The sequence below is a fragment of the Euprymna scolopes genome, chromosome 2 (genome assembly GCF_053919585.1).
Source record: "Euprymna scolopes isolate OS-2025 chromosome 2, ASM5391958v1, whole genome shotgun sequence".
Lineage (NCBI taxonomy): Eukaryota > Metazoa > Mollusca > Cephalopoda > Sepiida > Sepiolidae > Euprymna > Euprymna scolopes.
Genome location: NC_136483.1, coordinates 164666128 through 164682255, shown reverse-complemented (window position 1 = coordinate 164682255; position 16128 = coordinate 164666128). Strand labels below are relative to the sequence as shown.

Genomic DNA, 16128 nt, shown 5'->3' with positions numbered 1-16128 from the left:
TGTAAAAAAAAAAAAAATTTTTAATTTAAAAAAAAAAACACGTTATGCACGAATTACTCTTTCGTTTAATTATAAATCCGTTATTACCTGATATCTTACACTGCCATGATACCATTATTATGGAAACTAATTGAAACATAATGGATGAACGAATGAAAATTGTTTTTATTAATACCAGTATATTTTGTCTTTTGCAGAGTTCGGACCTCAAACATGCATCTGGGCCACAGATTGCATCTCTCCGGTAAGTAAAATTAGAAATTTTAAAAAAGGATTGATTTCTTCGATTAGAATTTCTGTTTAAAATAATTTATCAATTTTGAAAATCCATCAATGTTATCCACAAATTTTTTTTGGGTCCTGGATATGACCTTAAACTATATCCAGTGGTGAGGCCCCAGCTTGCGGGCTTTGGGAAGTGTGGAGCCACCTTTAATTGCCATTGCTCCCAGGTCCACTCTGACCCGGAGTGGTAGTACCTGTTAGGGTCCCAACTATGGGTTAAATAGAAACCGACTTGAAAACAACAAATATATTCTATTAAAAATTTTTTCTTCAAAATCTTTGGATTCGGCATTAAATAAACTGAAAAGGGTTGATATGCCGTAAAACAAAAACAACCAACCAACTAATTGTTTTTTATTTTTTTGGTTTTATAAAATATACTTATTCAAAGAAATAAAAGTATACTTCAATAAGTCTCCATTTTTCAAAGTTTGTTTCAACGTGGCCCTACCATCGACATTGATGTATAGATTTAGTCTTCCTCTTAGGTCATCTTACCTAAGCCTATTTTTAAGACTCGCATTACACATCCATTGTATCAATCTCGCATCATTTCTCTCCATGCAACACATGTCCTCAACCCTCACTGGCCAGATCTCACTTCCATGCATCATCACATTGTGTACACATGCTTGAAATTTTTTTTTTTTTTTTGCTGTTTAAAATATTATCATTAATTGCAGAAAGCAGATTAACTCTACGCTTTTAAAAAACAATATGCTTCAAGAAGCACACACATAACCAGTGACTTCCGTACATCAGAATTCGCTAATACAATCTTTTCAAAGATTTTTTTTTTTTTTAGCATAACTGTTGCAAGGTGACATCATAATGTACATGGTGTTGCATCGAATGATAGCTATGGAGATGTGCTGTAACATCCCAACAATCATTTGTACTCATTCCTACCATCCGTCCAATAAATTATTAAGTATTTGGATGAATAACACCTGACGTTTTAACCGAGATGGGAAATGAAAATGAAACGGTTAGGGTTTGTGACCTGTATCTATCTTTTTTACTGGTTTCTGTAAACTGAGCTTTGGTGTTGAGAGTTATACTAAATTTCACCATTCTTTGTAAAGTGAAGCGCTCAGAGCAATTGGCGTCATGTGTGAATGGTTTTCCGACTTTACCCTTTATGACCTGAATTATGATGTAGATCATTAAAAAAAGATATTAATTGTTAATTTTAGTTAGTTTAAAAGGTAATGACACTATGATTGCCTTCAAACTGGAAAAATGATAAAGTTCAATAGTTAAACTACCACTGAGAATTTTTGCATTTCATAAACTCTGGTAGCACCAGATCAGGCTGTGTTTTGGCTTCCTGAGAAATGCACCTACATTAAGTTTCCGTTTTTGTTTTCTATCCTCTTTTGTAAAACTTAAATATGTTCTACAAAAACAAAAACAACAGCCCCCTTCCTTCCTCCACTCCACATTCTTTTTTCTCTTTTCTTTTTGTCACTCTACCCCTACTTCCCTACTGATTCCCTAACTTAAAAATACCAACCAAAATAATAAAAACAATCAAACTAAAATCCATAAATATTTAAAGAAAACAACTGGAAATAAAAAAATTTTCAAATCGATCAAGATTCCACTAGACCCTGTCGGCAGGGCATCAGAATATGCCGACTGCCCCCCCCCTTGCAGAGAGTAGAAGTCCCTCAATGGGGCTACCTGTTTGTCGTGGGTAGCGACCCATAATGCCATTAGAACGGGATCCAGGTGGTTGAGAGACTTGGAGGTCAGGTTTTAGTACCCCCACTTCCCAACACAGCACTTTGGCCCTTACTGGGCTAGACGGGCGGTCGGATGGGCCCGATCCAATCAATCGGCTAGTCACGTCTAGCGCACCACTTATACACATATAACCTACACAAAACCTAAATACTACACAACATTCTCCCATCAACACAGATCCATAAATAAGTGGTGAAAGCGGCGGCTAAAGGTCAATTGTATATAATGAATAAAAACTAGACATGGCTGTTTTCCTCTAATCTTTCCCATTTTCTACTTGAATGAGAAAAATTAAGAAACACAAATGCTTGAAGTCTGCATTATATGCAAGTATACCATTCCTGTAACCCTGTTATAGCCAGGGCGAATGGGTTTCCCCCCTGTGCACATCCCAAATAGGGCTCCAAGGTGGGTGGCGAGCAGGAATGATGAACCCACAAACAATCCTAATGAGTTACAAAACACCAAGTAAAAAAAGACTGCTAGACACTTCGGATAGTGACTCGACTGAGGAACAAGATATATATCCAAATTTTATAATAATGGAATCCACTGAAGAAACACCATTAACCAAACTTTCCCCCTTTAAGATAGAGAAAATGGAAACATTTTGATAATATAAAAATAAAAACATACCCCCCACAAAACATTAAACACATGCAAACGAATGGTAAAAAGCCGTGAACTTTCACTTTGTCCCATTGACGAACTACATTCATAGTATGGCGCTAGCTCTGGTTGAAGTATTCTGAGTACTATAATTATAATACCGTCAGGGCCAGTTGCTTTACTGGAATCAAGGTTTTTGATTAGCTTGGCAACATCACGTACAGATATATGTATATCACATAGCATGTTTTCTGATACAGGAGGAAATATTGGGGGTTGGTGGCCTTGGTCACAAAGGGTAGAATTAGCTGCAAAGTTCTTGGCAAGGAGTTTGGCTTTGTCTGATGCTGACGAGATTACCGCAGGTCCATTGATGATAGTTGGGATAAAGCACACGCTTCTGTTCAGGATTCTGTTTGCTATTTGCCAAAACTGGTGGGAACCAAGCCGCTGCTCAGCTACTTTTACTTTGACGGACTGAGCATACAACTCTCTGGCATTCTTTATTACTTTCTTACAATGGTTGCTCACAGTCCTGAAAGCGGCTTTAGTTTCCATACATCTATTACGTTGGAAGCAGTAGAAAAAGTGATTTCTGTGCACAATGGCAGCAGCACATTCTGGAGAGAACCATGGCTGGCTGTTAGGTTTTTGCTGGAACTTTTTCGAGGGTATGAAACGGTCTATACCTACAATTAACCATTCCGTCAGGTCTGATACTATAGAGGACGCATCCTTTTTAAACATAGAATGCAGAGGTAGATCCGATATAAATGTACGGAAGCTATCCCAGTCAGCATTAGTATATCAATATACTGTACGATGGAGAGGTACATCTGGGGACTTATTACATTTCATTTTTATCTTAATTGATACAACAGAGTGGTCGGAAGATCCAAGAGGAAACAGAACAGAAACTGAACATAGTTCAGGGCAAGTTGTGAGAAAAAGGTCTAGTAGACTCGCATACTGGCCGTCATTGTCGGGCACACGGGTGGGTTCGTGAACAATCTGAGTGAGGTTATAAGCAATGGAGAAATCATGACAGAACCTCCCCTCATCATCGGTCTTGTTTGAGTGGGTCAACCATTCGACGTTGTGAACATTGAAGTCTCCACATATGTGAATGTTAGCTGAAGGATAAGCAGATAGGACTTGGTCAATTTTCTCAGATATACTTTTAAAGATAGTAACTCCGCTGTTGTGGGGGCGATAGAGAGTAAATATAAATGCAGTAGTGTGAGCTAGTGCAACCTGGAAGTTATAAGGTAAGTTAGGATCTTCTCTGGAGATGTTTCTACCACATGGAAAGCCATCTTTAATATAGGCACATAAACTAAGAGAGAAAAAGAAACGAAGAAATTTTTTTTTTTTTTTTAGAACATAAGGTAAAACCGTAACAATTACCCACTAATATGACATCAATAAGCTCCACCAGAAGCACTGCATGGTCCAGAATCCATTCACCAAATGGCAATACAGCAGCCCCAATACTTTGCACCTGCTGATAGGACAGCCTCCTTAGTGGTTAATCCAAGGTTCGGGTCCCTGACTATCAGGCGGATAATGTCAGCCCAGAATAAAACGTTTACCTCCAGCACTCTTACTAGTGATATGGCTACAAGGATAGACATAGAAACAGAAAATTTCAGCCATCTCTGCCGACTGTTCACACAAAATACTGCCAACCTAGAATACAGCTTTTTCTTCTCCCTTTGTCAGAAAAATCTTATCAATTTTGAATCCAGCTTTAACCTCCAGAGTAAATGATATAGTTTTGAAGGCGGTGAAAGTGCCTAATTTGATATTTTGTCTTTATTTAAACTTAGTTTTGCAAACTCCTCTTTTTCGTGATTTAAATCCTGGAAATTGATTTGACAGCTGGTTTGCGACACTGACTTCTGGAAATAAATTTAAAAAAAACAAAAGAAACTCACAAAGGAAAGCCTTGCCAAACAGTTGTATACATTTATTTTTATTTTTTCTCCTGAAGAGATACTACTCTTGAAAATTTGGGTCATCAACACCTACCATCTTGTACGACATATGTTGATAAATAAACGTAATATAATCTAAAATTATTGAAAATTCCTAATATTGTGATTATTCTTTTATACACTAACTTATGTCCACTGTTTCTTACAAACTGCATTGATATAGCCTTCAAACACAACTCTTTTTACACTACGCTCAATGCTTCAAGCAAACTACACATCCTTCTCTCTCTCTTTTTTTTTTCTTTCTTTCTAGAAACTTTTTCTATAAGGATGTTTTACGATGGATGAAGAAAGTGACCGGTATTGAATTATCAGCCGAAGTTGATTTGTTTTGTTCAATATATGAATACACGGGTAAGTTATGAATCATCATCATCGATTCTAATATCTATTTTCCGTGCTGCCATATGTTGGCCGGCTTTAAGAAATTGACTTCTTAAGTAATGTATCTTTTTATTCATCCTTTTTTTCCCCTCATTTTTATCACTTCTTTTCAATTTTTTTCCTGGGCTTCTCGCTGTTTAAATTTAGAACCAGAAATAAACTTGTAAACTGTTTAAATCCTTCCAAAATCTGTTAACAAAAGATTAAAAAGGTTGATTTGTTTATGATAAATCCCACTGCATTCTATTCCATTTAATTTTGTAATTCAATTCTTTTTTTTTTTTTTTTTTTTTTTACACTACAATTTCTAAGATTTCCTTTTTATTTCATCGATTTAAATAAAAGGAATACAATCAAGGGTGTAGTGGAGTATTAAAGCTTTTTATGCCAGCCATTTCAAAGCCTAATGCTTCTCATTAAGAGAATTGTATTCCCTTATTTTAAACTAGCAGTCCAGCTCGGCTTTGCTCGGGCCCTATGTACTGTTCATAACTTTATGTGCATATATATATATATATATATATATATATATATATATATATTAAAAAGTTTGACTCATGACCAGGTAACCTACATCTAAAATTTCAAGTGTTTAGACCCAAAATTGGTGGAGGAGTTTGGTAGAATCCGGAAAGATCAACTCTTTCAACTTTGACCTCAAAACAATAGTAGGCAGCCCGGGTGGATAGAGGTGTTTAAAAAAAGTGGTAGTAGGCAGACAGGCTCAAACCCATAACGTGAAGGCGAAAAAGAAGGTTACAAAAATGTAAAGTCTTAGCTGATGCATCCATCGTGAAATCGGAAATCGCCAGCGTTGAAATTAAGGCTAGTCAATCCAACGGAGACACTGACTTAAGAAAATGTCAACAAAAAAGCGACCTCCCCCCTCCTTGTAGAAAACTGCCCAGATAAGTGTGAAGGAATTGATATTTTTGGCCAATTTTTTTGATATCTGTAATCCGAGACGTTGAGCTTCAAAACTATACTGATCCCTTCAGGATCTGTCGCATGTCAAAAGTTTTTGGCAGACATACAAACATATACAGACATACACACACATTTTGCCTTTTATATATATAGATTTATATCATTTTATATATTTTTTCTTGACCATATTCTTTTTATTCTAAAGCAAAAAAAAATCTCTTTAACTGTTTTTCATAGAAACATATCTGAGTTATTTGATGGACTTGTGCTATTCAACAAAACATGCGTTAAACATCCATAACCATATGAATTAAATACTATGAGTGTGAATTAAATACATCTCACTTTAGAATGATAACTAATCTATATATATAAAAGCGAAAATGTATGTATGTATGCATGTACGCTTTTCCTCGATATCCACAAAAGGCTTCTTTCAGAGAAGCGCTTGCTCGGTTCACAACTTCTTAAAACTTTTTATATCATCTATAAATTGTAATATCTCAGAGCTACCCATGGAGCTCGCCTGTCTATTTAATTTTATTGACTTTCAAACGTTAATTATTCCACATTTCCCGCATCGGCACGCGTTACATTCGGTTTTCGGTATAAAAAAAGCGAAACTCGACTCTAATCACAGGCCGAAAGCCAGTTGTCTCAAGAGAGCTAAGTAACGATTGTTCAATGTCGACTTTATCATATCCGACTGTAGCTTTCATTTCGCTCCTCCCAATAAACAGGGAGCGGGTTTTTAAAAACAAACAAACCGATTTCTTCACCTCATTCAAAACTGTCGCGCACAAAATGCTTACTGCTGAATACCTATCGCCGTCACGTCAATCAAAAACGCGCACCTGTTTGTTTTTTTTTTAACACTTTACTATTTTCCAACTGCGCGTCGTGAAGGCTTCGTTTTTTTTTTTGTTTTTTTTTCTTTTTCACGGGCACCTGTTTTTTTGGGGTTTTTTTTCACATTTTCAGGTTTCTTTCACATACCCCGAAAAACACCCGGGCAACGCCGGGTACCCCTCGCTAGTGATTATATAATTATTTTCATAGTCATATTCTGAAAATTCTATTACTAATTGTTCGCTAGATTAGCATGTTGGATGGCATCGTCCTAGCGACTATAAAATTCCTACTTGTGAGACATCGGCTTGGGTTATAGTTGGTTGGATGACCACATCCCTTGTTGAGATGTAGTTTTATTCCATATAATAATAAACTTTCTTGTGTGTGGCAAAGTGTTCACCTTACGTGCAAGAGGCTCGGGCTTCGAATTCCGAGTACGGATATGTTTAACTGATGAGCTCAAGTAAGAGCAAAACTAGAGTCTTCGACTGTCAGTTTGTTGGTTGTCATGGTTCTTGTGATCTGCGATGTTGCTTGACTATGGAAATATATATATATATTAAATTGTGATTCAATTAATTTCAAAAAACCCTTATTGAAATGAAGTGGTTGAGTTTCATATCAAAGAATTTGTATTATTCTAAGCAAGACAAAGAATACTTTAGAAAATTAATCTCCTTAACCTATAGGGTTTCGATATCTACCATCTCATCGGCGGAGAGAAAATATTAGCAAATATTCATAAAGCTATGTACCCTATTTGCTAAAGTCAATGAGACATGGAAAGTCAAAGTCAAAATAATTAATTAATCAGAAGTCCTGTAGCAGGAGGATTTGAAGAAAAGGATATGAAAATTGTAGATCCAATGGTAAAATCCATGATCTATCTTGCATATCGAGCAATTCTTATTTAGATGGGATAACTTATAGAATATTACCGCCAGTAATATTTTGTAAATCTTATAATCACAGGTTTCCATACCAACTAATTGTTAAATAAAAAATTATTCTGAAGAATATATATATATATAACTCAATGTCTGTGTGATGTTTGTGTGTTTCCTACAGAAAGAAAGGTTACAGAATCTACATAAATCTAATTGTATATTCTTATATAAAATGTGCTAAAGAAGATAATGGATGTTTTCACTAATTTTTATGTTTTCACTAAGGAGATTATGAGGGCATAAACCTCTTAAAACTTCAAATATATCCTATTTTGATGAAATTTATATCCTGTATATAAAATGGGGGGGGGGCAATGGAAATAGTCCCAAATTTGTCACCTAAGTGATCCATGAGGATGAAAGCCTCTTAAAACTTTAAATATTTGATTCTAATGAAATTTCAACCATATGTGTAAACTAATCTACAGCGTTTTCAGTATTTCAGCGTCTTATGATTATATTTAGAGGGCAAAATGGGGGAGGGTGTATATGGTGTTATGAGCGTAGTAAAACAGTATATGGTAGTAATTCTTATTCAATCCTGAGCAACAACATCAGGTCTTCTTGCTGGTAGCAAATAAAAAAAATTTATTATTAAAATTAAGAAAGCAAAGAATTTTTTTTTTTTCTCCAAATCAAAAAAAAAGGAAAGAAAAAAAACTTTTGAATTGAAAGTGGTGTTTAATTTCAGAAAAGTTTCCAATTAGTAGCTAATCTGAACAAGTCCTGAAGATGAAAAAGAGTTTTCGGTGGGTAGATGATCTGTATAAGTCGTGGACTTTAAAACTTTGCAGGTGAAGAGTAAAGATCTTTCTTGTGTGGACACAAAAATCACGTGCAGGAATTCTAAAAGATCAAATTTTTTATGGTGCAATTCTAGTTTCTGATTGGTTCTAGCAGAACGTGGCTTCATTTGATTGGTCAGTTCCTATCGCCAGTATGCATGAGTAGAACCTTCGAATTTTCAATTATACCCTCATTAAATAAAAATATTGCAACCAAAACTGATTAAAAAAAAAGAAATAAGTCACAAGATCGAGTATAGTCAAAACCTTGCTTTATATCTTTAAGGTAATATGTTTTATTTTAAATTAGCCTGGGTGCCCTTGGATGTTTGTTGAGCAAAAAAAAAAAAAGAAAGAAAGAAAGAAAAAGTGGTAGTAGGCAGGCAGGCTTGGACCCCTACTGTGAAGGAGGAAAAGAATGTGAAAAAAGAAAAATATGACAACTTTGCCATTACATCCATCGCCAAACCGGAAGTAGCGAGGGTTTAAATTAAGGCTAGTCAATTGAAAAGAGGGGGATGACTTTTGAAAATATTGGCGAAGAAAGCGATCCCTCTCTGTAGAAAAGTGCCCAGTTGAGGGTGAAGGAATTAATGTTTTTAGCCAATTTTTCAATATTTGTCGCCCAAAGGGTTGAGCTTTAAAACTATACTGATCTCGTGAAAATTCGTCACCTCTGTTGAAAGTTTTAGGCATACATACATACATACATTTAAATAGACAGGTGAGATTTATATTATAGACTAGTGGGGGGTACCTGGCGTTGCCCGGGTGTTTGGAGGTGTGTGTGTGTTTGAGAGGGGGGGGCGGTAAATCAGAACAAAAAGGAAACTTAACAATAGTGATTTTGAAAATGGAAAATAAAAAGAAGAGGGGGAGGGCAGGTAGGCTCAGACCCGGAGCCTTAAGGCCTATAGGCTGAGCCTGAACACCTGCGCTACGACGACAGTGGCAATGTAAAAGCGATTAAAAAGTGAGTCAAGTCACAGGAGGTTTGATTGACAGATGACCGCTTAATGAGGTCATCGCGGGAACGTTACAACTACGTAAGCAAAAATATTCAGCAGTGAATATTTTTAGTGCGGGACAGTTTTTAATGATTGTTTTTTTTGGGGGGGGGCTCCCCCATTTATTATTAGGAGAGGAGTAATAAAGCAATTGTCTGATACGACGGCAAAGCTAACATTGACCAATTTTCGCTTTTATTTTATTATTATACTGAAATGTGGCATATTTAATGTTTCAAAGTTGAGCAAATTAAATAGACAGGCGACCCCCCATTGTTAACTCGGAGATATTATGATATAGACGTGATATAAAAAGTTTTAAGAATGAGGGAGTCGAGCAAGCAGCCCCCGGAAAAAAGCCTTTTGCGGACATACACAAAAAGTGCACATACATACATACGCACACACATTTTCGCTTTTATATTTATAGGTGATAAAAAAATCACATAAATTTTGGTTTTGTTAAATTTTAATATTCAAATTAGTTTTTGTCTAGCATTCCCCCTCTATTAAAAAATAAGATAAAGAAAAATCTGTATGATCTATGTTCCCATGATGAAACAAAAATATCATATTCCCAAAATTACATAAATAATTTATTTTTATAAAGAAAATAATTTTTAAGCAACTGATAGATATAAGAATCTCACAAGTTTGAATTATTGAATTATCTCCCTTGTTTGTTTGTTTTTTTTTGTTAGATTGTTTTCAAAACAATGAACAAAACAGTTGCTGGTCTGTTACTCATAAAATTTGATTTTATTTAAAAAAAAAATTACTTCATCAATTTACATAATTTTTGGAATATGATATTTTCGTTCTGTCATGGACTCATATATCATACAGATTTTCCTTTTATTTTTGTATTTTAATATAAGGGAAAATTCTAGAAAGAATCTTCAGGTATGTAATGACATTTTTTTTTTTTTTTTTAAAGTGCCATTCTATATCTTAAAAAAATAATTATATTTTTATCAAAATTATGTTGACATGAAAATGTCACTAACACCCACACACCCATCAGGTCACACAATCTTATCAACAGATTACAGTTCTTTTTCAGATTTCCTCTTATGTTAAAACACAAAAATAAAGAAAAATCTGATGCACATACCAGTGACTAAACAAAAATATCATATTCCAAAGATCACACAAAGTAGTTTTATTTTTAAATAAAAAAATCAAATTGTATGAGTATTCAAGGAACAGCTGTCTTGTGCATCATTTTGAAAACAACCTCAAGAAATAAAATGAGATAACTCAATGGTTCAAACTTACAGGATTCGTGTTGTAATGCCTATTAATTCCCATTAATCGCTTAAGAATGATTTTCTTTATAAAAATAAAACTACTTGATCAATTATGTGATTTTTGGAATATGATATTTTCGTTTCTTCATGAGTGCATACATGATGCATATTATTTTATTTTTGTTTATCTTTATATAAGAGGAATTCTGGATAAGAATCAAGGTCATCAATTGACATGCTTAAATTGTAACTCTGCATTTTATATCAGTTATTGAATGGCTCATCTTGTTTTTTTTTTTTGTTTTTTTTTTTGTTTTTTTTCCCCCCAGATGTTCTTCTGTGTCATGATGACGAACTTGAAGGAAGGCGTATTGCATTCATCTTGTACCTTGTCCCTCCATGGTTAAAAAGTGACGGTGGCTCATTAGATTTATTTGCAACAAATGGTAAGAATCCCATCATTTTTTAATTGTATGAATCACTAGATAACACATTCATATGTGTGGTGACTGTCCAATTTTTTTTTTTTTTACAAAGGGGTTTCAAGACCCGGAGGCCACTCGAGGATAAGGGTTAATGTGTGTATTGTAGTCATTGGGACAGTAGTGTAGTAATCGTTAGACGTGGAAATTTGGTATAATCATATTATTTACAAGGACGGTTCAATAAGAACTTGTTTATGTTGGACTTGAAGATGACAATATTGTAGTCAGCTGGAAAGTAGACTAGCGGAACAGAGTTCCACAGGCGGACAGAAGCTGTGTTCATGGAATCCATGTTTAGGTTTGGGGAAAAATTATTTATGGTGATTTTGACTAGATGAGTGTTTTTTGTAAAAGATTGGCGAGGGTGGACCATAGATTGGAGCTCCGTGAAACACTTGCCATGAAAATAAGGATAGAGCAGAGACAGGTTCACGACTTAAGTGAGAAAGAGGTTGCAGAGAAGAGAAAAGTGCATCATGTTTGTGAAATTAAATTTTTTTTTCTTACTCTAGTTTATTAATTTCTATTCATTTAAATGGCGGTTAAGAAAGCCAACAGCAATATGAGATTTTATATATTTGCTACTTGTCCAGAATTCCATTCGCTCCATGAAAAATTTTTATTTTTAAATAAGAAAATCAAATTTCATGGCTCTCAACGCCATCTTTAAAACAGTCTGAAAGAAACAAGGAAGATAAGTCCAAATAATTAAAATTTGGGGAAATTTTAGAAAGCCAGTCTTAGCATGGGAAGGAGGGAATATTGGAAAAACTAAAATTTGCTTAAAAATAATTTTATTTGTAAAAATAAAACTACTTGATCAGTTTGTGATTTTTAGTGTCCAACATTTTCTTTCTGCCACAGGTATGTATATCATAAAGATTTTTCTTTATTTTATTTTTTCATGTGATAGGGGCAGGGGGGGGGGTCTGGACAAGCACTAAAACTTCTAATCAACAGTTTTAACAGTTTCATCAAGAGATCTCAAGTTCAAATAGGGGGAAGACTTGTGATTCTTGTATAGCAATAACTGAGAAAAGCTCTCTTATAACTTGAATACAGACCAGGAATGTATATTCAATGGGATGATTAATACCATTTTGCATGAGCTGTTTTACCTGAATAAAAAAAAAAAAAGATTAAGGTTTGTTTATAAGGTCATTACAACCCAACATGTTCAGCTATCCATGTGTGACACAAAACAAAGATTGTGTTATGCTATGAAGATAATAAAATAGTGCAAGACAATGACTGCTTGACTTATTAGAATATTTGTGATACTATTTGCGATGGGGTTATAGTCAGCTAACATTTTTATTTCCGGCATAGTGCTACTGGAAGTGGTGACAAGAAGAGAAACAGTTTCTTCGCTTTTATTGCTCTTCAGTATTTTTCTATTGTGAATCGATTTTATTGAAATAAAACATAAGAAAAGAATATTATTGAAAAGTATACAATAAATTAACAAAATTATACAGATAAAAATCAGTTTTTATTTGAACTTTTAATAACAAAATTTTAAAAATAAAACTTTTTATTTTATTTGAAATTTTATAAGAAATATGTTTATGAAATTGTAAAAAATAATTTTTTTTTTTTTTTTTTTTAAATTTAAAAAAATAAAATCTTTTATTTGAATTTATATAAATTTATTACATAATAAAAATGAGTTCATGCACAGGGGAGATATAGGTGTGGAAGAAAAAAGTGAAGGAACTGATTTGTCTTGTCACTGGTAGCGTTACACCGAAAATTAGGAAGTATGTTAGCTGACTATAACTGGTGATGGCTTTGTGTCACGGAGCCACACAAATCTTGTAATTGATGTTGCTTATGATGTAGCAGCTCTGAAGCTGTCAGATAGCATGCACTGTAAGGGCACAGTGACTCGTGATATTATCACTATATAGTTCCAGTGTATCAGCAAGTCCTGAGAACATCAATCTGAAAGAACAGTTGGAAATGACCATATATTATGGCCATATGATCCCTATAGCCACCTACTTTGAAAATGCTGCTATGAAACATGATATAGTTATATGGAATAAGTTAGAGAGAGTAGCAACCTTGGTTGAAGTGAGTGTCCCTAATGATGGAGGTCTGAACAGAGCCGAAAGGGAGAAACAGACCAAATATCAAGGTCTCATGTATGATATGAAAAGAAACTGGAATCTTAGGGAGATATCAGTCATGCCAGTTATTATAGGTGCCACAGTGTTTATGAAGAAGAACCTGAAGTCCTACCTAACTAATATTCCTGGTGAACCAAGTGCAAAAGAGATCCAGACAATTGCACTTATGGGAACAGCGAGGATACTAAAAAGAGCTCTTGGTTGGTTTCAATAAAAAGCAGGGCAATGTTGGCAGCTGGTTTGACTGCCCTATACCCAACGTTACAATCTTCAAAGGAATAAAATTTAAAAAAATAATATATAGTATCATATTGTATCAATGTCCAAATTCTGACATGATGACAGCTGTAATTTGTATGCTGATGGATTGTAAAAATCAAATTCTTTTCATTCTTATGCAGAATTCTCCCTATATTAAAAAAAAAAAACAAAATAAAGAAATATCTGTACGATGTATGTACCCATAATGAAATGAAAATATCACATTCCAAAAATCATGGAAATTTTATTTTTAGATAAGAAAATAAAATTTTCAAGAACAGTTTTGTTTGCTACTTTGAAAAAAAAATCGGTTGGTTATGGTCACAAAACTCGAAAATTTAAATATTAAATTTCAATTGAAACCAATGGTATCTACTAAATTATCATGTTACAGTAATAAACATATCCAAAAATTACAAAAAAAAAATGATACGATAAAAACTTAATTATTAATGAAAGCCATTTTCAAAGACAATTAGCGAAAATTAAATTTAAAAAAAAAAAAATTTAAAAAAACAGGAAAAGGAGAGTTCTAATTGTAACAAAAGGGAGGAAACTATTTCCTGAAAACTGAAAATCTTGGCCAATTTAACAAAACTTTATTTTAGCTAATTATCTTCGAAAACTGTTTTCATCAATAATTAATTTTCTATCTTTCGTTTTTTGTAATTTTTGGATATGTTCATTACTGTGGTATGACAATTCAGTATATACCATTGGTTTCACTTAAAATTCAATATTTCATTTTTCTAATTTTGCTATAATAATAAATAACCAAAAAATCTCAAGAAATAGAGGGAGTTAATTCAACAATACTATATACTAGATTTATGTTGTAATGCCTACAAATTCCAATTAATCGCTTAAAAATGATTTTCATTATAAAACTAAAACTACTTGATGTGTCTGATTTTTTAAATATATTTTCATTTTGTCATGGATGTATACATCATAAAAATTTTTCTTTTAGTTTTCATTTTTTATATAGGGGGAATTTTGGGCAAGAACCATCCTTTATGATTCCAATTTTGTAATATTTTAAATACTAGTGGGTTTGCCCAGTATTGTCCAGGTATTAGGTATTTTTTAATCTGTGCTAATGAATCACTGATTATCAAGGCTAAAAGCCACCTGAGAATAAGTGTTAAAAAGATGGATAAATTGTCACCTGTATGATATTGAATATGAGTAAAGAATTGAAAATTGAATGACAAATATTTGATTAGTTGTCAAATATTTTTTGACATTGGGTTTGAAGATGACTGTTGTAGTCTTATGGGAAACAGTCCATTGTAATGTGTTCCATGAAAGAGAAAGTTATGTATCCTTTTTCACACTTTTTCTGCATATTTAGGGGTTTCAAGTACGGCACAATCATGTTGAAACATTTGTTCTCGCCAGATCACTAAAGTTAAGCAATGTTGAGCCTGGTCAGTACCATGGGTGACCATTTGGGAAAGTTAGGCACTGTATGTACTTTCTAAGAAGGTTGAGCGTGGAGCCAGCACCCTCACCCCCCAAAAAAGAACTCCCTGCTAAAAAAAACATTTACGAAGTTGTAGATGGCCTGTGCCCCTCCATGGGCTCAAGGCAAGTTTATGGATGTTGATGGGTTTCATGGTGCAAATACTCTTCTGCTAACATTTGTTTTAAAAAAATAAATGACAATAAAGGTTGATAATATGTAAAATAAAATAACCCAGGTTTTTATTAATGATTGAGCATTTTGGGGGCTTGTTTTGTATATGTTCAAATTGAAAAGTTTTACCTTAAATTTTTTTTCTTTTTCCTAATTATTTCTAAAAGGAGGCTAAAATATTGGTGTTGAATAATTATGGTCGTATGTATCGAAAATCCTAAGAATGCAGTGACCAACAATCAGACGTCAAACAAAACGAATTGAAATTTCAAAAGACCAGTTTTGATAAATTAATGGCGAGTGCAGCTGCACTGGATAGATTCTCAGAATCAATTGTCAAAAAAGAGATGTCAGATATTGAAGGTCATAGGCAATTACATAACAGTCGCCTGACTTGAGTTGAAAGTTTTTGTTTTGAAAAACAGAGGCAGAAAGTCGGTTGTTGAATTCTTGTGTGTACATCTTTCTTCTATTTTTATAAATCAAGCTGTGGTTATTCTTTCGAGTATCGCTATAATATGACATATTTGGTGCCGTGATTTTTCTGTATCTACGAAACAGTATCCATGTTTGGGGTGCACACATACAAACGCAACATGTTGGTCGGGAGGGGGGGGGGCGAAGAAGAGGAAAGAAAGGTAGGTGACTTTCGATTTTTACCTTGCATGTTTTCTGCTCTTTAAAAAAATAAATAACAGCTTTATTGTGGATTTTGGTGGTAAGCAACGAAGAGTCCAAAGGAATGGTAGGCTGGTAGGAAAAAAGGCGCAAACATGTAGATAAAAAAAATGCCATATATTTTATACTAAGGTCAACCTT

The 16128-nt window shown here is 34.0% G+C and overlaps 1 protein-coding gene across 1 annotated transcript in view; it reads left to right on the top strand.

Moving 5' to 3' along the window:
- Positions 1-16128, top strand: part of LOC145298547 (prolyl 3-hydroxylase OGFOD1-like) — a 67020-nt gene that overhangs the window by 15128 nt on the left and 35764 nt on the right. The window contains exons 3-5 of the mRNA XM_080144327.1: positions 198-244; positions 4894-4994; positions 11122-11238. Coding sequence (XP_080000453.1) covers positions 198-244; positions 4894-4994; positions 11122-11238 — 265 coding nt within the window. The remainder of the gene's footprint in view (positions 1-197; positions 245-4893; positions 4995-11121; positions 11239-16128) is intronic.